The 22,959-nt window shown below is 37.9% G+C and overlaps 1 protein-coding gene across 1 annotated transcript in view; it reads right to left on the bottom strand.

The window, feature by feature from the left end:
• The window catches only part of LOC101743250 (facilitated trehalose transporter Tret1-like), a 34,374-nt gene extending 14,204 nt beyond the window's left edge, over nucleotides 1-20,170 (bottom strand). Inside the window, exons 1-3 of the mRNA XM_004922463.5 lie at nucleotides 19,231-20,170; nucleotides 6,141-6,370; nucleotides 4,761-4,931 (exon numbers count right to left, since the gene is read on the bottom strand). Coding sequence (XP_004922520.1) covers nucleotides 4,761-4,931; nucleotides 6,141-6,370; nucleotides 19,231-19,315 — 486 coding nt within the window. The 5' untranslated portion in view covers nucleotides 19,316-20,170. The remainder of the gene's footprint in view (nucleotides 1-4,760; nucleotides 4,932-6,140; nucleotides 6,371-19,230) is intronic.
• Between the last annotated feature and the right edge of the window lie 2,789 nt (nucleotides 20,171-22,959).

Below are 22,959 nucleotides of genomic sequence, written 5' to 3'. Positions count from 1 at the left end.
GAGCCATTAAGCAGGCCGAAAGCAGGCAACTTGGAGGAAGCTGGTGTAGAAACTGGACCAAGGTGGTCACGACCCTCGGTAATGAGGAAGCGACGAAGAAGAAGAAATATAATTTTAAACTACTTTACCAATATTATTTACGTTAAGTTTATTTTACGATAGGTTTTTTTAACGTAATTCTATCGTTGCGAATGTTTAGATTTCGACAAATCAACCTTTACAGTTTTCGTGGTCACGTAGACGAAGGAAATTTGAAAAAAAAAACGAGATAAAAAAGAAAAAAGTAATTTTAATTACATCACTATTTTTTCAATTCTTCTTGTTTAGTGCACTATGGTTTAGATTAGTTTAGAACGTATGGAAAATTTTAACAATAATGAAGGCGTCTGTTTGGAATAGTGAGGTGACATGGAGAGGCGAAAAAAGTGGATCGAAAAAAGAAATTAGCACTATGTAGCATCATAATTGTGTTACGGCATCAGAAATTAGCGCGTTGAATCAATAGTCTCGAATATTTATTGTCAGTTACTCGGAAAGCTGTGTTATGTACTATTCTTTTTTTTTATTGCTTAGATAGGTGGACGAGCTCATATGCTGTCGCGTCACTTTTTGTAAATAATAATGTGTTCTACGAAGTCGTACTTAGTACATTATTTTATTCTATCATCAATATTTTTCGCAGGGCACGGAATGTAAAGAATATTTTAGGTAATTTTTTTACACCTTGGGTTACATTATCGGAGTTTTAGTAAGGATCCATAATTTTTTTCAAAATATATTATAGCCTATATCACTCGGGAATAGTGTAGCTTCCAAACAGTGAAAGAATTTTTCAAATCGGTTCAGTAGCTTCGGAGCCAATAGATTCGAAGCTGTATTGAATACAATACAAACAAATAAACAAATCTTTCCTCTTTATAATATTAGTATAGACTTTAAAACTATTGCTGTTTTCGATGGACATGTTTCTAAGTTTCAATATAGCTTCTTGTCGTTTTCATCAAGGGAAGTCCATTGTTCAAGGAAAACCCAAAACTTACATACAATACGGTATGTTGTGAGCACATTTTTCCTTATTAAATTTTCGCCGCTATGGTTATGTCAGACGCCCAAAATTATATATAATATACAGGCATAGATGCACAAGATTGATTAAAGCTGCTTTCAGACTACGCTATAATATAATAGCATATAGTATATAGCTCATAGCACAACAATATCGCGCACCATACATTGCTATGGACACGTTCACACTGTACTGTACTGTATATTATTGGCTAATTATACGCTGCTATACTATATGGCGCTATAGTATAGCGTAGTCTGAAATCAACTTAAAGAAAAATACCATAAACTGATGATGTACTGGACGAATCAGTTCTCTACAGGCTAAAGACCTCACGAACCACCTCGTGGTAAGTTAACGGATCATTTAGACAGCACAGCGTGAATACCACCATCTTGAGTCATGAGGTCTAAGTCTTATGTATCAAAACGGCTGTTCCCCTCGTAAAACTGGAACGCGTTAATGGCAGAAATAGGCCGGGTGATGGGATTATATTGGTATTACGCTCGATCCCGGTGTAGAGAGACACATGCCACTAATCCGATGCTCAGATGTCGCAGACATGTGTCAGTTCTTCATAATAAATACGAACTTAGCACGTGTTTAAGAACGCTCTCCACGATAAAGGAATAAAATTGCGTATAAATAATGAAACTAAAACACACTGAGTTTCTCGCCGGATCTCGCTCTCTCACTAGGTCGCGTTTCCGATCCGATGGTAGATTCTGCGAAGCACGGCTCTTGCTAGAACCAATGTTAACAACACTCCCGGTTTGAGCCCCGTGAGCTCACCTACACGTCAAGGAGAAGCTGAAATAGCCTTTCAAGGCTATCAGCATAGGTAGGAGAAAAAAAGTTCAGCCGAAAAACAGTGGCAAACATATTTGCGTTGTTACTAGTGATGGGATTATTAAAAAGTCGGCAATGGTAAGTACCGTACCTATTATATATCTAGTAGATACACTGGACGGTTTATCGGTGCCAAAGACACTTCACTAAAATCAACAAGAAAAATATTGCAATTAAAACAAATTTTACAGTTTTTTACTGTTTGTTTAAATACATTATTTTCGACATTACGAATAATTTATAGTTTACGTGGCCGTGGACGGCTAAGGTCTTGATAGTTGATTATTTGAGATGAGTGTAAGGCTATTTGGCTTTTTGGCAACATTTTTTTAGCTTTACAGGAGAACCATTAAAAGTTTCTAAATTTGCAAAAGATATAATTTTTTTTTTGCTTAGATGGCTGTCATTATAATTTGCGTAATTACTGATGGTAGGACTTCTTCTGAGTCCGCACGCGTAGGTACCACCACCCCTGCCTATTCCTGCCGTGAAGCAGTAATGCGTTTCGGTTTGAAGTGTCGGTTCGGTTCGGTTTTGGAAAAATCCTCTTTAGCTATTTGACTGGAGTAAGCTTAGTTAAAGTTCAATTAAAAACATCGAACTGTTGATGCTAATACCAAATAAAATGCACCTTTAATTATAAAGATAATTGTCGCGTATTAAGTGAAATATCGCTTAAAACAAATAGCTTTTCATCCTCGAATTATACTAAATATGCTTAAATATTAATTAATGTTTGATTAATAATTATTATTACCACATGAAATTATTAATATGGTTAGATATTGGGTGTGTGTGTGTGTCAGTTTCCGCGTAAAATGAGTCATTATACATAGTATGTAATGAGTGCGAAATACGCGTGTAAATTATTTAGGATATTCGAGCTAAAACGTACGTAATTTTTGAGATCGTGATAAAACACTTTTACGATTTGATTTCCTTTGTTTATTTATACGTTTTACAATTTACAATTACAGTTTTGGAGTGCTTTACAGTTTCTGTGTTTAGTGCCGTTCTTATTATTCCAATCGGTTGTCATTTTCGCCGAACCTTGCGCTTATGGCACGCCCCCTTCCACCCGCGCCGCTGGTAGCACGCTAAAAAATCGCACGCCTGTTGATTTTTAAGCAAACTCTAAATGAGCATGCTACTTTTGAGCAACGTTCCGACACACATGCTACAAAGTAGCAACCGCTCAATAGAAGCATGCTTTCATGTTTGGAATGAGCATGTGTAACAGTACCTTAATCGAGCGATACAACGGTACCGAAAATTCTTATGAAATATGCACCCAAGATATGTTTTTTTAGTGCCTTAGTAGGCAGACGAGCATATCTGGTGTTGACTGGTTACCGTCACCCATGGACGCCAGGAGTGCCAGGGGCAGAGTCAAGCTGCCACCTACCGTTGAAGTCGTCGTAGCCTAAAGGATAAGACGCCCGGTCCATTCGTGTATAGCTATTCAACGGGGTCGGTGTTCGAATTCCGCAGTCAGGTACGATTTTCTTCTAATAAAACACGTACCTAACATAATTCGACGGCTGTCTGGTGTAGTGGTAAGTGACACGATCACTACACAAGGGGTCGCGGGTTCGAATCCCGCCAAGGGAAGATGTTTGTTTAATAAATATAAAAAAATGTCTTTTCCAGGGTTATGGGTGTATATGAAATATATATGTATATGTGTATAATAAAAATCTTACATTTATTTCCGTTATCAAGTTCTTCACGAGCTTAGCACGGGACCAGTTAACGTGGCGTGATTGTTTAAAAAAAAAAAAATTGTTCACGAATGTCATCCACCAATTCGATTTTTTTTTATTGCCCTTGTAGGCATACGAGCATACGGCCCACCTGAAGGTGAGTGGTTACCGTCGCCCGTGGACTTCAGCAATGCCAGGGTAGAGCTAAGTCGCTGCCTAAAAAAAAGTCGAACGCTTCTCGATTTTGCGTGTCATCCTTGCGCACTATCCGTTTAATTAATAAAAAATAAAATTTAATTTTTATTTATATTGCGCCTTTTCAAATCTTATCACGGGATACGAGTGTCTAATTTCATTTCCGGAAACAAAACGATGTTTTTGTTAAGACCGTACTATGTCGTATTACTTATTACATAGTAGTACATAGCGACGTCATATCCTGTCCGACATCGAAGACTGAAAAGCTTAACTGCAGATTCTTTAAGTAGAATAACTAAGTAGGTATTGTTTGTTTGTTTGTTTAATGGTCACGGGAGCGAATAGACACAATACCAGACAAGATAACAACAACATCAATTTTATTGCAAGCTATAAGCCAGAACACACTTCTGCTTCGTGGTAAGTTGGATGTTAGTATCTTGCAACAGAGAATGAGAGAGAGTGAGAGAGAGAGAGAGTGTGTGTTCTTTATTGTACACAAAATGAATAAGCAATGCGAAACATTAAAAACAAAAAAGTTACAGCCTATAACAGCCTATTTTTAACTTGCTTTTTTTCGAGCAAGTGCTGAGTCTCATACGAGGTGTCAGCGCCTAGGGGACATGAGACTTGACGGTTAGCAGATGTTGGAAGAAGACCTATCCACCAAATGACTCCCCTTACACTCTCCCACCCGACGTCTGACCTCCACCCGGGTAGAGCAGGTGGTTCCCGCGGTTAACACTACAACCAGACTCGCGCACCACCACGCGGATGCCCGACTGACGAGTCGTTGAGGCGATTGTCGACGACCAATGACGCTGGTCTCCGCAGTGTAGCGGCTCCTCAAGGTTGCCTGGGTAGAGCCGCTAGTGTTCCCGGATACCCCGCTAATTCAGAGCCCATTCTTAACCTGCCTTATATAAAGTTTCGTGAAAACTTACTTGTGAAAAAACAACAAAGGTTCCGGTCATTCCTCTGATGCTGTCTTCGCTGATCTCCTTGACGTACAGGGGGCAGACCACGAAGGCTCCTCCAGCACCGAAGCCAATGAACGCCCGGGCCCCGATCAGGGCAATTGGATGTGCCGATATTAACTTTATCATCCAGCCGACCTACAAGATAAAAGGAATTAGTTTAATCAAAGCGTAATTACTTAGTAAGCTTGTGGTGGGACGTGGCGAGTTAGTATGAACGATCATTATGGTAATTTCTGTCACAAATCGTACATTTAAAGGAAAGTATATCGCTCGTAGAGGCCCCGATAACTTAGAGAAGCTGGTGGTTGTTGGTCAGGTTGACGGGAGAAGATCACGCGGATGCTCACCTACACGCTGGTCTGATCTGGTAAAGACACTCACCGGCCTGCCAATAACCGAGGGTATAAAGACCGCCGAGGATAGGAAGACGTGGGGAAGCATTGTGCATCGAGTGGTCAACATTTCAAATTAGACACGACCTTCAGCAATGAGGAGACCGACTCAGAAGCAGAAGATATTAGTATAAGCATCGTGGGTTAAGGGATAAAACGCCCGGTGTACTATCGAGCGATGCATCTGTGCCGGTATTCGAATCCTGCAAGCAGGTACCAATTTTTGTAATGAAATACGTACTCGACACATGCTTACGAATGACTCCCACGATTAAAGAATAATATAATAGAACAGAGTTCGAGCCTCAAAATCAGAGGTGACATTCACATTGTAATATCCATGAGCTCTCAATACCAGGGCGACCGTGAGGATCTTTCGCCCATTTACGCAAAAACAAAATAAGCGTTCTGCCGTGAAGCAGTAATGCGTTTCGGTTTGAAGGGCGGAGCAGCCGTTGTAACTATACCTGAGACCTTATCAAATCAAATCAAATAAATAAAAAATTATTCAACATAAATACATACTTGTTGAACGTCAAAAAGAACTACCGCCAATTCATAAAAAATAGCATCCGTCCTGAGAAGAACTGGCAAGAAACTCAGCAGGCATGTTCTTTTTTAACTTTTAGTTTTTTTATAATAATAGATTTTTTTTTAAATATTCATTACAAATATTCATTACAAGGAGTATTATAACGTAACAATTATCACAATATTGAAATGCCCGGAGCGAGCAACTCATTCCCACTTAGTGCAATCTTCTAGGTAATCATTGACTTTATAGTAAGCTTAGAACTGATATCTCAAGGTGGATGGCGCATTTACGTCGTAGATGTCTACGGGTTCTAGGGCTTAACACCTGTTGGGCTGTGAACTCATCCACCCATCTAAGCAATAAAAAAAGCAGTTTAAAAGTCTTGCACCGAGAATACGAGTCATCATCAATACTTACAGCAATCGGAATAGAGCAGCAGAGAAGAGCATTTTTCCTTCCGAACTTGTCAGCAGCAATGCCATAGATGAAGACGGCGATCGGTGCGAATATGAACATGATGGACGCCATCCAGGATACTTCCGTCTCCGTGACGGGGGCGTTCGATGGTGTGTCTTCGCCCATGAGAAGCGCTTTGTGAGGGGAGATCCAGCCCATGGCGGTACCATACGAGAATACTGGCAGGCAAACTGTAAAGAAGGTAAATCTGGTTCAATCATCAAACTTAATGATGAATAATATCGAGGGTGGAAGGCTATTTGGTTTAAGCGACATTTTTGCAACTTTATAGAAGAGCCAGCTAAAGTTTAAAATTTGGAAAAAATATCATAACAAAAAAAGTTCTTCAGCTGTTTGAATGGGGTAAACTTAATTGAAGTTCAATTAAAAACATCGAATTCTTGATGCTAATACTAAATAAAACGGCCTATAATAATAATAATTTAATAAATTCGTTCGTACCGTTTTGTTCAGATTTAGAGCAAATTTTGTAATTATAGAAGGACAATTAATTTACATTAACTTCCGCGTGAGTTTGTTTAGCGATCGGTCGCAGCGAAGCTTCTTTAGTATTTCTATTTAATAAAAATAAATGTTTGTCATCTATGCGCATTCCCAATTCCATTTGATTGTGACGAAATTTTGTCTTTTTGGTCAGTTATTGTTTTTACTACAGGGAAGGTTTTCTTTAATAGTTATACATCAATATACAAGAAATGGTATTCGAGTTGTTTTTAAAAAAAAAAAATAATAATAATAATAAGCCCATTTTATTTCCAAAAACAAAGAAAGAAAAAATAGAGAAACACCTTATCAAATATAAATTAAAAAATTAAATATAAGCCTCGGGTATAGGCCTCCTCCAGCTTGCTCCACTCTTCCCTATCCTTGGCTTTGTTTCTCCATTCTTTTCAATTCTTTTTTAAAAAATACTTGTATATTATTTTCTTCTTACAATTTTTTATTTATTTTAGCACTGATTTAAAATGCGGCAGGTATATTAATAAGAAAAATCGGCACGAAGCCCGCGGATTTTCATTACAAATCTATATTTTAACTGAATTTATAAATACTACATAATACTGGTCGATTGAATACGTACGATTTAAATAAAATAGTTTTAAAAAACAATTTTTTTTTTGGTTACATGAAAAAAATTAATCTTATCGCAACTTTGATAATTTTATTAATGAGATATTTTTTTTTATATATTTCTCGGTTTACTTATCGAACGTGCAATTAGAACATTTGGCGGAATGAGAAAACGTGATCGGAGAGTGATCTATGAACTTTTTTAAATATTTATGTATAATCGCTTCAACGTGATGTAACTTTTGGATATATTGTGCTCATATTTTTAACTGCGTTGTTTATTTGAATGTTATCAGTTGGCTTACTGGCGCTCGTTCAGTCTGGCGTTAAGTGATTGCTATTGTAGGGACGATACTTCGCCTCCCTTAGCTTACTAGTAGTCCAGTCAGTCATTTTAGGCCAAATTAGGTGCATATCTCAAAAAATCGACATACCCAGTATATTACCACGTAAAAACTGGTATTTTGGCATCCTAAAACAGTTCTCAAAATTCACATATAATTGGATGGTCGCAAGTTTTAAAGTCAATGGTCAAAGGTCACAAAATCGATTTATTTTAACATTTTTTTGCACAAATATCTCGTTTTTTATGGGTTTTACGCTATTTGTATTTATTATCAATATTGTAGAGAATTAAATTCTCTACAACTTTTTTATTTAACATTATTTTTATACGAGATAGAGGGCGAGATATAGTCGGTTTGTGTGCTTAACGTGCCTCGATCTACCGCCGTCGTTGACGCCAATAAACGCTATGACAAGCTCTTCATCAAACGGGGCTTGTGTACTTAAAGGTATGAAATAAGCTATAAAAGTATGAAAAGTCGTCGTGGCCTAAAGGATAAGACGTCCGGTGCATTCGTATGTAGCGATGCACCGGTGTTCGAATCCCACAGGCGGGTACGAATTTTTCTAATGAAATACGTACTCAACAAATGTTAACGATTGACTTCCACGGTGAAGGAATTTCATCGTGTAATAAAAATCAAGCCCGCAAAATTATAATTTGTGTAATCACTGGTGGTAGGACCTCTTGGGAGTCCGCACGGGTAGGTACCACCACCCCGCCTATTTCCGCCGTGAAGCAGCAATGCAATTCGGTTCGAAGGGTGGGATAGCCGTCGTAACTATACTGAGACCTTAGAACTTATATCTCGAGGTAGGTGGCGCATTTACGTTGTAGATGTCTGTGGGCTCCAGTAACCACTTAACACCAGGTGGGTTGTGAGCTCGTCCATCCATCTAAGCAATAAATAAATAAAAAAGTAGGCAGCGGCTTGGCTCTGCCCCTGCACTGCATTGCTGAAGTCCATGGGCGACGGTAACCACTCACCATCAGGTGGGCCGTATGCTCGTCTGCCTACAAGGGCAATAAAAAAATAAAAAAATGTAAATAAGCTTAGTGTTTTAGTGAGCGCTTCGATGAGATTTCCGGAAGACAATACAACTAACCGTAAATAACCTCACCACAAACTTCACACTATTACCAGAGCCCATTGATATCATAATTATAACGTCGCCTTCAGAAATGTGTATTTGAAGTCTCCGTCTTATATAACAACTGTTGTACCCTTCAAACCATAACGACTTCTTCAATACAAAAACTGTATATTAACAAGGCTAGTTAAGTTGCCAAGAAAAACTCCATGTCCGCTATAATTTAGGGTGGTAGTACCTCTTGTGAGTCCGCACGGTTGGGTATCACCACCCTGCCTATTTCTGCCGTGAAGCAGTAATGCGTTTCGATTTGAAGGGTGGGACAGTCGTCGTAACTATACTGAGACCTTAGAACTCATATCTTTTTTTTTATTGCCCTTATAGGCAGACAAGCATACGGCCCACCTGATGGTGAGTGGTTACCGTCGCCCATGAACTTCAGCAATGCCAGGGGCAGAGCCAAGCCGCTGCCTACCGCTTATTACTCTCCACAATCATATCTCAAGGTGGGTGGCGGCATTTACGTTGTAGATGTCTAAGGGCTCCGGTAACCACTTAACATCAGTTGGGCTGTGAGCTCGTCCACTCATCTACGCAACAAAAAAATAAAAAAATGCTTTAATGGTCAAGAAATGAGAACCAGTTAAACCGTAAAGTATCTCAAACGATGGAAATAAGAAAAAAAACGAAAAATTTAATCTTAAAGTAGTGTTAGTTATGTTTGCGACTCGCAAAAACCAATGACAATAATAATATATTAAAAAAAAAATATAATATTTATTACCCAATATAAATTATGATAATGTACTTGAAATTTTATTTAGAAATATATTAATACGTGAAGCAAAACTTTGTATCCCTTTTTACGAAAATTGCGCGGACGGAGGAGTATGAAATTTCTCACACTTTTAGAGAATATAGAGAAGGAGTGCACAATACTATTTTTTTTTTAAATATAGCATAAAAGATACTTTAAATCAATAAAGAAAACATTACACATACTACCATGTATTTGACACAACACATACATAAAAATATACTCTTTGCTTACTGTCAATTGGGAAACTTTTATTATTGTTTAAAGTCTGTGGTCGAATTGAAAATAGATTAATATTGTTTGTCTTTAATATTATTGATCTATAGCGCAGTTTTGGCGAATACTGTGATTATATTATAGAATTATAATAGTGTTTGACAATAGCACCCTAAACAATGTTTTATAATTTCAATTAATTATAGTCGAATTTCGGCTACTGCGGGGCCACTAGTAATATTTATTACCCAATATAATATGATAATACTAGAAGTTTTATTTAGAAACTAGTGACCCGCCCTCGCTTCGCCTCGGAAACAAAACACATGAAACCAAAAAAAAAAAAAAAAAAAGTAGCCTATGTTCATCAGGGACAATGTCGGCTTCTAATGGAAAAAGAATTTTTCAAATCGGTCCAGTAGTTTCGGAGCCTATTCGAAACAAACAAACAAACAAATCTTTCCTCTTTTATATATATTAGTATAGACAATCTTAAAGCATCACAGATGTTGCCTCGTAACATTCACTGCAAACTGTAGATTGACTATGCATTTGTATAATATCAACAGTATGTTAAATAAAATTTATGCGGATGTGTTTTCTGGATATATATTACAAACATATTAGCGAACATCGTAGCGGCTTACGTTACTGTTTTTCTATTAGCCTATTAACCGAATAATATTATTAAAAGTATTCGTGAATTCGCCTGGTTGGATTATGTGATAACGGTGATTGATTATTTTAGTGAAGATTACGTGTCTATGCGACATCATCTGTCTTGACATCAGACATGCGTTGTCAGGGTTTCGATCTTTCTGTGTACTATCAATGTACTGAAAGTAATAGGGAGCACGATAAAATCTATGAAATTTTTGTTTTTCTCATTGCTTTTCTTTTTGACGATTCAATGTTGCTTTCGGTTTTAGAAGATAAACGTTGAGTGATTTCTTACGCAATTCCAAATTGATAGTGATTACGATAATGATACGCATATTAAACTCAGGCCCGGCTCGAGATGTTGATGAGCGTCCGTCAGGTTTGAGCCGCGTGAGCTCACCTAGTAGTTAATTTTTTTTTATTGCTTAGATGGGTGGACGAGCTCATAGCCCACCTGGTGTTAAGTGGTTATTGGAGCCCATAGACTTCAACGTAAATACGCCACCCACCTTGAGATATAAGTTCTAAGGTCTCAGTATAGTTACAACGGCTGCCCCACCCTTCAAACCGAAACGAATTACTGCTTCACGGCAGAAATAAGCGGGGTGGTGGTACCTACCCGCGCGGACTCACTAGAGGGTCCTACAATTAGTAAAAATTCTGCGATTCTAGTATAACCCCTCAAGGTTACTAGAATACCAAGGAAAAAAGAAGATGAGCGAGGTAACTAACCCACAGACACAATCCACTGAGTTTCTCAGTGGGTCGTGATTCCTATCCGGTGGTAGAGTGAGCGAAACACTACTCTTGCTGGGGCTAGTGTTAGTAAATTCTCCCAGGCAGAACCCCGTCAGCTTGCCAACACATTCGAAGAAGCGAACCCCTCGAGTTGAACAGCAATAGGTAGGATAAAAAATACTAGGCTGAAAGCCTTCTCTAAATTTTAATGTCTATAATAACTGAACGAAGAGGCACCGTCATCGTGAGATAGAAATACTCTCTCCAGATTTTTTTAATATCCTCTTTGGTATGCAATGGTATAATACACTAGTTGTAGCGCATATAACTTGATGAAATTTTATTAAGGTCAATAGACAAAAATAACACTCATAGACATTTTTTTATATATTTTTTTATTGCTTAGGTGGATGGACGAGCTCACCGCCCACCTGATGTTAAGTGGTTACCGGAGCCCGTAGACATTTACTACTTAAATGACGCCGCCTGCCTTGAGATATGAGTTCTAAAGTCTCAGTTTTAACGGTACAGAAATTATGTCGAATCATTATGGTAGGCAGCGGCTTGGCTCTGCCCCTGGCATTGCTGACGTCCATGAGCGACGGTGACCACTTACCATCAGGTGGGCCGTATGCTCGTCTGCCTACAAAGGCAATAAAAAAAAAAAAAAAAAAAAAACTATAGACGAAAATATCACGAAATAAGACAAAAATATGTATTGAACTAACGACATTTTCAAGGTGTTTTTGTATATATATGAGCTTTAAGTGACTCTACTCGGACTCTCTACCGAGCAATAAGCTGGGGAGAAGATCCTCTCTTGGCTGTATTCTTAATCGATAAGCATGTTTACTAAATCCCTATAAAAGTAAATAAATAATAGTTTAAAAAAACTAACAAAATACGCTTTTATATAAAATCCAATCCAAGAAAAAATGATTTTATTGTATAATAAAAAAGCGTGGGGTGCTTTTCAGGATAGTATCAAAATAACCCTTCTACTCATATATTATGTTCATAAAATATTAAATATTATAACTACTGATACCATGCACCGCACGCTTTTTTTACAATAAAATCATTTTTTCTTACACTGTTTTTAATGCAAATTCATTAAAATTTATTTTCCATTTTTTTAATTGGTTTTATATAAAACGTATTTTGTTAGTTTTTTTAAACTATTATTTATTTTTCATTTTTTAGTTAACTTTAAAAATTTTAATTTTTTTTTAAATATTAAATTGTCATCGGTCCTTAATAAGTATACCACCAAATTTCGAGTTAATCCAACGTTTTGCCCTTAAAATTTTAACCCCCTGGTTAAAATCATGTTCAAAGATTCCGTTACAAACATACATACGTCTGAAGCTAATAAAAAAGCGTATTAAAAAAATCGCAAACCGTCAATACGTATTCAACTTGGCAACTTATTTCCCTATGCTGAAATTTAAAAACATTTATATTAAAATTTGAAATTTAAAATGATGACTTTGTCTCGAAATTTTTCACTTGAGAGCGAAGAGCGGGCCGTATTCTTGGAAGTGTCTGACACTATTGGTTTTCCTGTTTGCGTTGCCATAAATATGCACTGAAATGTTTATTTTATATTCGAAGACGAATGTTCCCGAGAATTCATACGATTGCACTATGTAAACAAAGTGGTCGTGGCCTAAAGCATAAGACGTCGGTTGTCTTCGTGTTGAGCGGTACACCGGTGTTCGAATCCCGCAGGCGGGTACCAATTTCTCTAATGAAATACGTACTCAACAAATGTTCACGATTGTCTTCCACGGTGAAGGAATAACATCGTGTAATAAAAATCAAACCCGCAAAAGTATAATTTGCGTAATCACTGGTGGTAGGACCTCTTGTGAGTCCGCGCGGGTAGATACCACCACCCTGCCTATTTTTGCCCTGAAGCAGTAACACGTTTTGGTTTGAAGGGTGGGGCAGCCGTTTTAACTATACTTGAGACCTTAGAACTTATATCTCAAGGTGGGTGGCGCAATTACGTTGTAGATGTCTATGGGCTCCAGTAACCACTTAATCAGGTGGGCTGTGAGCTCATCCCACCATCTAAGCAATAAAAAAAAACCGATATGTTTGCAGTTTATTTGTCGACTTAATGGACTTGAGATGTTGATTTGCAGACAAGCTCGTATCTTCCGGACATATCTCGCCGCCACTCTGTCTTTATTTGATACCGTGTAAGTACGTCTAGACCTTGCATGTCGGGGATGCCCCGGTGGGCGAAAACCAGCGCGCCACCCGGTTGCTTTTCCGCAAGACGCGTGCAGAGCCTTTGCATGTCGACCTCTTCATCATCATCATTCTCCTGACCTTCTCCCAGTCATCTGGGGTCGGCGCAACATGTTTTCTCATTCCATACTCCTCTATCATATACCATTTCTTCGCTCACTCCCCTCTTACACATATCGCCTTTCACGCAATCCATCCAGCTCTTCTTAAGTCTATGAACTATTCATTAACAGAAAAAAAATTCCTGAATTGTTATCCAATTAAGAAATCGATCTCAAATGAAACAATTTTTTTCAATTTACCGTACGTAAATGGATATAAAACTTACGGCTCTGTTTTCATTGCGTCGTTTTGCTCATTGTAGAAGTACTGAGAGCTACGTATCTCAGTTAGTAAGTATAGACAGTCGGCATCACTGCGCTACTTTGAGAAAGCGACACGACACGAAAACACTCTTGTCGTGGCCGCCGGAAATTATATACCCGATCCTGTGGACCGAATGGTAAGCAGTCCACGTCGCCCTAAACACGTCATTACGGATCCTCCCGATCTATTAACGGTGCTTTTAGGTACCTCAAGCACCGGTCCTCAAGGGCTCGGCGAGTATTTAGCCCACAGACACAGCCCACTGAGTTTCTCGGCGGATCTTCTCAGTGGGTCGCGTGTCCGATCCGGTGGTAGATTTTGCGAAGCACTGCTCTTGTCGGGGCCAGTGCTAGCAACACCTCCTGGCTTGAGCCCCGAGAGCTCACCTACACGCTAGGGTAACGCTGATATAGCCTCTTAAGGATATCAGCATAGGTAGGGAAAAAAGTTACGTATGTACGTATCTTTACTATAGGTAGGGAAAAAAAAGTTACTTATGTACGTATGTATACGTATCTATGTGGTCAGGCTTTGATTTGTGTGTATACTACTGAAAATTTACACAATACGTACCCAGACTTAGCCGTCTGACCTCTAAAGCGCCGTTCATGATAGCCTCCCGGGGTCACCATTTTATCATTTATTTGAATATTTTTTTATATTTCAAAGACAAAGGCATATTGCCAGTATCTACTGCTAAGAATGCAATTGTATTCAATTAGTACAATGAAGCGATGCGTTTTAGATTAAAGGGGACATTTTTATAGTACAATTGAAAACGATTTGGTGAGTAGTACTGAGTAGTATTTGGTAAGCCTAAAAGGCCCCAAACATATCTCATCCAATATTGTTGGTAAAAAAATGAACTTGGATGAGTTTTGAAATTTTGAGTCTGCTTGTAGTATTGTCCGCGGGAAACCTCTTTTCCGCCCGGGTTCTGACCTTGGGCGAAGATCAAACGCCGGACGAGAGAGTGCAAGGGAAATCTGACGAGTTTTAAAGTATTTTTTAAATAAAGGAATTTTCAATATTTTTCCGATTTTCTTATTATTACCACAAGTCGCGAGGATTGGCGATTGCTCGTGAGGAGCATAGCATCTGCCCACACAAATGATACTGGATGACGACCACGATCGCTCTGACAAGAGTGATACGACATACGATACGATATTATTATATGTAACAAGCCAATTTGGAAGGCAGAACCTTTTTATTTATCTATATTTATGTAGCTAAAGCGTATTTTAAAAATGGGAATGACGGAAATTATAAATTTGCGTAATTACTGGATTGCGCTAACGTTTTATCTGTTTTTAAAGCGAAGCTCTATGCATTATGTGCAATGACTTTTACTGTTTCTTCTTTTGGTTTTTTCTTTTACTTAAAATCCGTTTTTGGGTTCTATGAACACTTCGTCGCATTTGACGGGTTCGACGAGAACGGTGACCGGTGCTTGTGGTAGCACTGATAGTGGATCGCGAGGATCTGAAATTTTAATGACGTGTTCATTTTCAGCAAGTCGACCCATAAACCCAAAGGTAAAAAGTCTTTTCTACTCCGCGAAAATATGATACACAGCCACACGCTAAGCACGTGTGTAACCCAAATAAAACAAATCGACGCTTGAAAGGCAAACGTGACTAAGCGACAATGCGTGAACTTTACAGAAGACTATTTTAAAGTTGAAATTAATTTAAAATATACTTGATATAATTAAATACCTGAAAAAAAAAAAATTTAACGAATCTAACTGTAGGATTGAAATGACTTGAATAGACCTAGAAATATATTTGTTTTTGCGCATCGAATATGGTTATTGCCTATCATTTATGTACAAAGCAGTTATTGTCGCTTAGTCACGTTTGCCTTTCAAGCGTCGAAATATACTTTTTTTTTTTTTATTGCTTAGATGGGTGGACGAGCTCACAGCCCACCTGGTGTTAAGTGGTTACTGGAGCCCATAGACATTTACAACGTAAATGCGCTACACATCTTGAGATATAAGTTCTAAGATCTCAGTATAGTTACAACGGCTGCCCTACCCTTCAAACCGAAACGCATTACTGCTTCACGGCAGATATAGGCAGGGCGGTGGTACCTACCCGCGCGGACTCACAAGAGGTCCTACCACCAGTAAATACTCTAATAAATGGTCTCCTCACTTTTTGAACATAGTTAAAACAATAATACAGACTGCTAAATTACGTATCCTAATCAATTATAATTAGTATTACATATTAGTATGACGTTAAAACAATACTAATTACTGGTTCGAATTAAAACGCGCTATTGTCGTCACTCCAATTATAAATAATTTTCGGATAGACACACAGAAACACACATCAGTACTTGTGTTAATTTAAATACAGCGCTAGGTTCTGTAAGGTCAACACATTTATCGTTTCACGGATATGTAAGTACGTAGGAATGAAGCTGCGGCATGATATACTGTGAAAAATCAACAAATAAATGAAAGACTTCCATTTGTTGGAAACAAGGAAAGCTATGGAGCTAATGTTTTTTTTTTTTTATTTTTTATTGCTTAGTTAGGTGGACGATCTCACAGCCCACCTGGTGTTCAGTGGTTACTGGAGCCCATGGACATCTACAACGTAAATGCCGCCGTCCACCTTGAGATAAGTTCTAAGGTCTTAGTATAGTTACAACGGCTGCCATACCCTTCGAACCGAAACGCATTATTGCTTCACGGCAGAAATAGGCAACGCGGTGGTACCAACCCGCGCGGACTCACAAGAGGTCTTACCACCAGTAAGAATGAGCTAATGTCTAAGAAATAAATTATTTTAAGAACAAGTGTAAAAATAATTCATTCATAGACGGCGCATTCCCAACAGGCAAAGGCCACGTACCATCTAGCTTTGGATTGAGCTCCCCTCCACGGTGTTTCCCGAGCGCTATGAAATGTCCTTCTTCAAACGAGGCTTTTGGAGAGTACTTAACGGCAGGCAACGGCTTGGCTCTGCTCCTGGCATTGCTGGAGTCCATGGACAACAGTAACCACTCACCATCAGGTGGACCTTACACTCTTCTGCCTGATAGACCAATAAAAAAAATAGGGTCCTGGTAGCGCATGGAGTCTTCAGACAGTCGAGTGGCATCTTATCAAGGGTCTTAACAAGTCTATCTCGAGTCTTAGTTAATCTAAAGAGATTACTACATTTATTGCTATTGTAACAGGTAGCCCTATATATAGGGTTTGCACGGATGCAGATAAATTTATGTCTTCCTGGAGTTTGATGGAGTCGCAAACTACCAGATAATGCCATGGAAGTCCTCGTGGCTTAAAATATAAGACGCCCGGTGCATTCGTGTCCAACGAATCGACTGTACCGGTGTTCGAATCCCGCAGACGGGTACCAATTTGTCCTAATGAAATACGTGCTTTTTTTTTATGCCTTTGTAGGCAGACGAGCATACGGCCCACCTGATGGTGAGTGGTTACCGTCGCCCATGAACTTCAGCAATGCTAGGGGCAGAGCCAAGCCGCTGCCTACCTACTTAGCAAATGTTCACATTTGCCTTCCATGACGAAAGAATAATGTAGCGTGATAAAAATCAAACCCGCAAAAAACATTAGTTGCGTAATTACTGGTGGTAGGAGGTTTTGTGAGTCCGCACGGGTAGGGATCACCTCCCTGCCTGTTTCTGCCGTGAAGCAGCAATGCCTTTCAGTTTGAAGGGTAAGGCAGCTAACTGGCATTAACATAGTCCATGTTTATGGACACCGGTAACCTTTTAACAGCAGATCGATCGTTCGCATATTAACAAAGAAACTCTGAACTCGCTAAATGATTCCATGACGTGGCAATCGGTAAGATAGTAGATACATATTGTAGAATACATTAATGGCCTCGTCACGTCGCCGGCAGAATGTCTTGTGTATGAAGGCGTCTTAGGATTTCATTATCAATCTAAAGTAATCTATGGAATAATTCACGTGAAAAAAAAGAAAAAAACATTTATTTGTACGCATTACGTTAGCTCGCGTAACACCCATGAGTCTACAACGCGCGCACGAAAATAAGAAAGAGATCTCAATGTCGTTACCGTCTTAGTCATACAGCGGAAAAGTATGCTAGATAAAATAGATTCATATGACGCGCGTCCGTCTGTCTTCGTGTCTACGTTCGAATGAGCGTAGTTTGAAATCGGAGAGCTTATTTTTTTTTTCTTTTTTTTTTTATTACGGGAACAACTATGCGTAGTATTATATAATTATAGGACTTCCATAATAAAAACAATAGGTCAGTGTTAGATCGAATTATTGTCAGTAAAATGGTTGATTTTGTGGTCTTATTTAAATGTAACGAATACTATAATAATATGTTAAAAACGTCGGTTTAAATGAGCATTGTTTGTATTCATCATTTCGTAATGGAGTCCCTGGTTTTTGTATAATCGTAACATTTAATTATTTTAATTAGAGCACTAATTTTGATTATTTTGTATTACCAAGAACGAACTACATAATAATACTGTTGATTTTTTTTTGTATTTATTTATATGGACCTGACATAAAAATAATTTGTTTACATTTACGGTCTATTTTATTCACGTGCTCACAGCCCACGTGGTGTTAAATGATTAATGTAGCCCATGGACATCAAAACGTGGATTGAGGTCGAAATTCTAATTGTATTTTATAACGGCTGTTCAACTCTTGGAACTGGAACGTCGCACTGCTTCGCCGCAGAAATAGGCTGGACAGTGGTACCGATCCGTGCGGGCTTATAATACACGTTACCATCCGTCATATAAAATATCACGAAAATACAATAATCATTATTCATTTTATTGTAAAGAATTTTTTGTCTTAATGTAATAATATTGAGATATTATTAAATATTTAAATGTATGTAAAATTTTTGCAACACAATAAAATTATTTAATTTTTAAATTCCAATGAAAATTTACGATACAGAGAAATATATTTGAAATAAAACTTATTTTGTTTGTTGTAATTTTAAAGTTTTTTTTGGCTATCGTTAAAGGGATTATATCAACTTTAAAAACCTTTCATCATCTCATTTTATGTCTATTGTTGAACATAGCCCTCTCCAATCGATTTAAAACATTTAAGTCACAGAAATGTTCAGAAAGATACATACTATTAACAAAAAAAGTCTTTATACTTTTTTTTCCAAAAAGTGTAAAATAAATAGGTTATAATCGAACGTGTTAGACTTTACAAAGCTACGCAAGAAGATGAGAAACAAAAACTGGGAATAAACTAATAAAATTAAATTCTGTTGTTAAATGGATAAATAATTTTTTTTTATATGATAATGTTCGCGAAAATTCGGAATTTGCGTATACACGCTTTCCAGAGGCACCTATGATTCCAGAGAGGTCACGGTGGATGGCGAAGTGGGTTCGGCTAGTAACAAAGTCGACGACATAACGGTCATTGATCCATTTGTACTTGTATTAAAAAAAAAAACTCACCAATAATAGCCATTAATACTTGAAAGTGCTTGCTTCCATATTTCTCTTCGTTTTCAGAACCTACGTTATATATTTTGTTAGCCATTTTAAATATTAAAAGAAAAATATTTAAAAAAAAACACAGACGATATCACAGCACAGATTATAAATAAACGTGAAATTCACAAGAAGGCGCGAGTTATTTTTTTTTATAAGAGTGCCAAAGTAAAGAAAAAAGTTTCTAATTTTGAAATTGTGAATCGTTCGAAATACGAAACCGCACTTCCCGCCTCGACTCGCGTGATGGCGCGTGGCGTCCGCGCAATGTAATCTCGACTCATAAACTGTGTGCTTTTATATGAACGCCATTTTCAGGGGTTGAATTTTAGAAGAGTGTATGCGCCGCTCAATAGTTTTATTGAGTTTTTTTTTTGACATACATAGATTAGATTTTTTGATGTTTTGATCTATATCAATTTATTTTTTTGTCTTGGCTTTTCTAAGCGTTATATTTATCTTAGCTATCGATAGAACCACAAGTACGAAGAAATTTACATTAGGGACATCTTTTTTTTATTTTTTTTTGTCATTTTGTTTATTATGATTAATATATTAATTAAAAGTATTTATTAAATTCGTAAAAGTATGTATTTTTTAACAATAGTTAGTTTAAAAATAGTTTTTAACAATAATTAAGAAAAAAATAGCATTCTGCACTCTTTCTCTATAATCGCTATAATTGGAAATTTAATACTCCTCCGTCCGCGCAATTTTCGTAAAAAGGGGTACAAAGTTTTTGCTTCACGTATTAATATATAGATAACAGAAAACAAAAGCCGACTCCAATAGCTTGGACTGGTGGTAGGACCCCTTGTGAGTCCGCACGCGTAGCTACCACCACCCCGCTTGTTTCTGCCGTGAAGCAGTAATGCGTTTCGGTTTGAAGGGTGGGGCAGCCGTTGTAACTTATATCTGCAAGATGTGTGACGCATTTACGTTGTAGATGTCTATGGGTTCCAGTAACCACTTAATATCAGGTGGGCTGTGAGCTCGTCCTAGGCAATAAAAAAATAAAATATAATGGAATAATATGAGAATGTCATCAATTTACATAGTTGGAGTAAATTAAATACACATACAGCACCAGAGCTTAAAGAAAAATAATTATCAAAATCCATTCCTTCTTGAGTCAATGTTCTCAGATAATTCCCTAGTAATTCTCCTTCTATTCCTCAGAACTCTGAGGAATAGAAAATAACGTATAAATAAATTGAACCAATCGAGAACCTCCTCCTTTTTGAAGTAGGCTAAAATATAGAAATGTACATTTGTTTCATATTGATTTTATTTTTATTTTTGGTGATTCGTATTTATTTAATAAAATTATAAACTTTTCTTTTATACAGCCAATAGCGTTACAAACATCTAAAATCAGATTTGGGAAGATAATGACACTAATTGACAAGTTTCCATGGAGTTTAAAAAAAAAACCATATATGCCTAGAGAATCTATATATTAATACGTGAAGCAAAAACTTTGTATCCCTTTTTACGAAAATTGCGCGGACGGAGGAGTATGAAATTTTCCACACTTATAGAGAATATAGAGAAGAAGTGCACAATGCTAATTTTTTTTTAAAATAATGCATAAAAGATTCATTAAATCAATAAAGAAAACATTACACACACTACATACCATGTATTTGACGCACACACGCATGCATACTATTTATTGTCAAACTTTTGTTCTTGAAGTCTCTTGTCAAATTGAGAATATATTAAATATTGTTTGTCTTTGTTAATATTTTTTATAGTATAGTCTTGGCGAAATTTGTGATTATAGAGAAGTATAAAATACAATCATGATAGTGTACAAACTTACAATTCCAATTAATTATAGTCGAATTTCGACTACTGCGGGACCTCTAGTTAATATTAAATGTTATAAATTATGCACAGACGTACACACCTACAAATGCACATGCAATAATGTGATATGGTTTAAAAATTGATAATATGCAATTTAAAAAAAACTTACCATTTTATTTATTTATTGCTTACATAGGTAGACGAGCTTACAGCCCACCTGGTGTGAAGTAGTTACTGGAGCCCATGTACATCTACAACGTAAATGCGCCACCCACCTTGAATTATAAGTTCTAAAGTCTCAGTATAGTTACAACGGCTGCCCCACCCTTCAAACCGAAACGCACTACTGCTTCACGGCTGAAATAGGCAATGCGGTGATACCTACCCGCGCGGACCCACAAGAGGTCCTACCACCAGTACCTTGATGATGATCTAATTATACAACACGTGTGACTGTTGCCTAACCTGTTGTTGTTGTTGTTCCACCTACCACCAGTAAAATTAACTTTTAATCCGAAAAGGCGATATGCGTAATTTTGACTAATGACGTAATTGCGAAATACAGTTGACTCTGGTATATGATCTACATGATTATCTTGAAGGCCACTACCGTTTTGTGATGCATACTAGGCTAGGTTAGTACCCGGTTGCGATAGTTCTTCTTTAAGTGTCTACATTAAATAAAGAGGAGCTCTTATCGGTCGGGACGCGATAAGTAATTGTATATTGTTAATTATTGTACTAAAGGGAATACCCGATTAGAATATAATTTTCATAATCATAAATCGAGTAAGTCGTTCAAGTGGTCGTGGCTTGAAGGATAAGAGTCCCGGTGTACTTTTTGGGAAGAAAAATGTATTAAATAGTCTAATAGTTATGTGTGTGTTAGGTTTTGAACATAGATTATAAGTTATATTTACTAATAAAATGTTATGGTTTATTTACTGAATTTAAAATAAATAAAGTAAAATATATATAAATAAATATTATCAAGCGATGCGTATGCGTTTTTATATTTAGGTATCAGCTTACAATTAAGTTCCGCCATGACTGAAAAATCGTGTGATAAAAATGAAAACATTTTAAAATTTTCTAAATTTGGAATAATACGGACGAAGTTTGAAGAGTGATCCAGTTTGCTGCTTAGTGCGAGTTTTTTAACGTTCTCGATAGCGTAAAAGTAAACTCAAATTAGTATGCAGTTGGAACAGCGCCCCTAGCGGCAAACGTAAGCAAAAGTAAAAAAACTCGCACTAAGCATAAAGTTAGGTGAGCTATGTTCCTGGTTAATCCCTTCGGGGCGCTCCTGTCGGGGTTCTACCGAATGATTGCGCAGTTCAATGGCTAGCCAGGAGCTGCGCATCATTTATTGGAACCCCGACGGGATAAAGTCCCGAAAGAACGACCTGCTTGTTCTCGCCCGGGAGTACAACCCAGAGGTTGTGCTCCTGGGCGAGACCAAGCTTCGTCCTCAGGATGCGTTCAGGATTCCTAACTATTTCATGTACCGACGTGACGAGCTTACCCCTGCCGGGCGGCCGTTCAGGGGCACTGCGGCCCTCGTCAGGCGGGACGTGGTGCATGATCAGTTGGATTTGCTGTCCTTCACATCGACAAGGTCAGTCGGTGTGAGGGTACACACCTCGGGGGGAGATATGCGGATTTATGCCGCGTATAGACCCCCGGGGCCTGAATTTCACCCTGAGGACATAAGACGGGCCCTGAATCACGACAGCCGCCCAGCCCTGCTGGTCGGGGACCTCAACGCGAAGCACGTCGCGTGGGGCTCCCGACTTAACTCAGCAGTGGGCAGGCGGCTGTTAGAAGATGCCGATAGGGGCGACTACTCTGTGGTCGGCCCCGACGAACCCACACACATCC

Source organism: Bombyx mori, chromosome 20 (genome assembly GCF_030269925.1).
Source record: "Bombyx mori chromosome 20, ASM3026992v2".
Taxonomy (NCBI): domain Eukaryota; kingdom Metazoa; phylum Arthropoda; class Insecta; order Lepidoptera; family Bombycidae; genus Bombyx; species Bombyx mori.
This window is presented reverse-complemented; position numbering and strand designations above follow the sequence as displayed.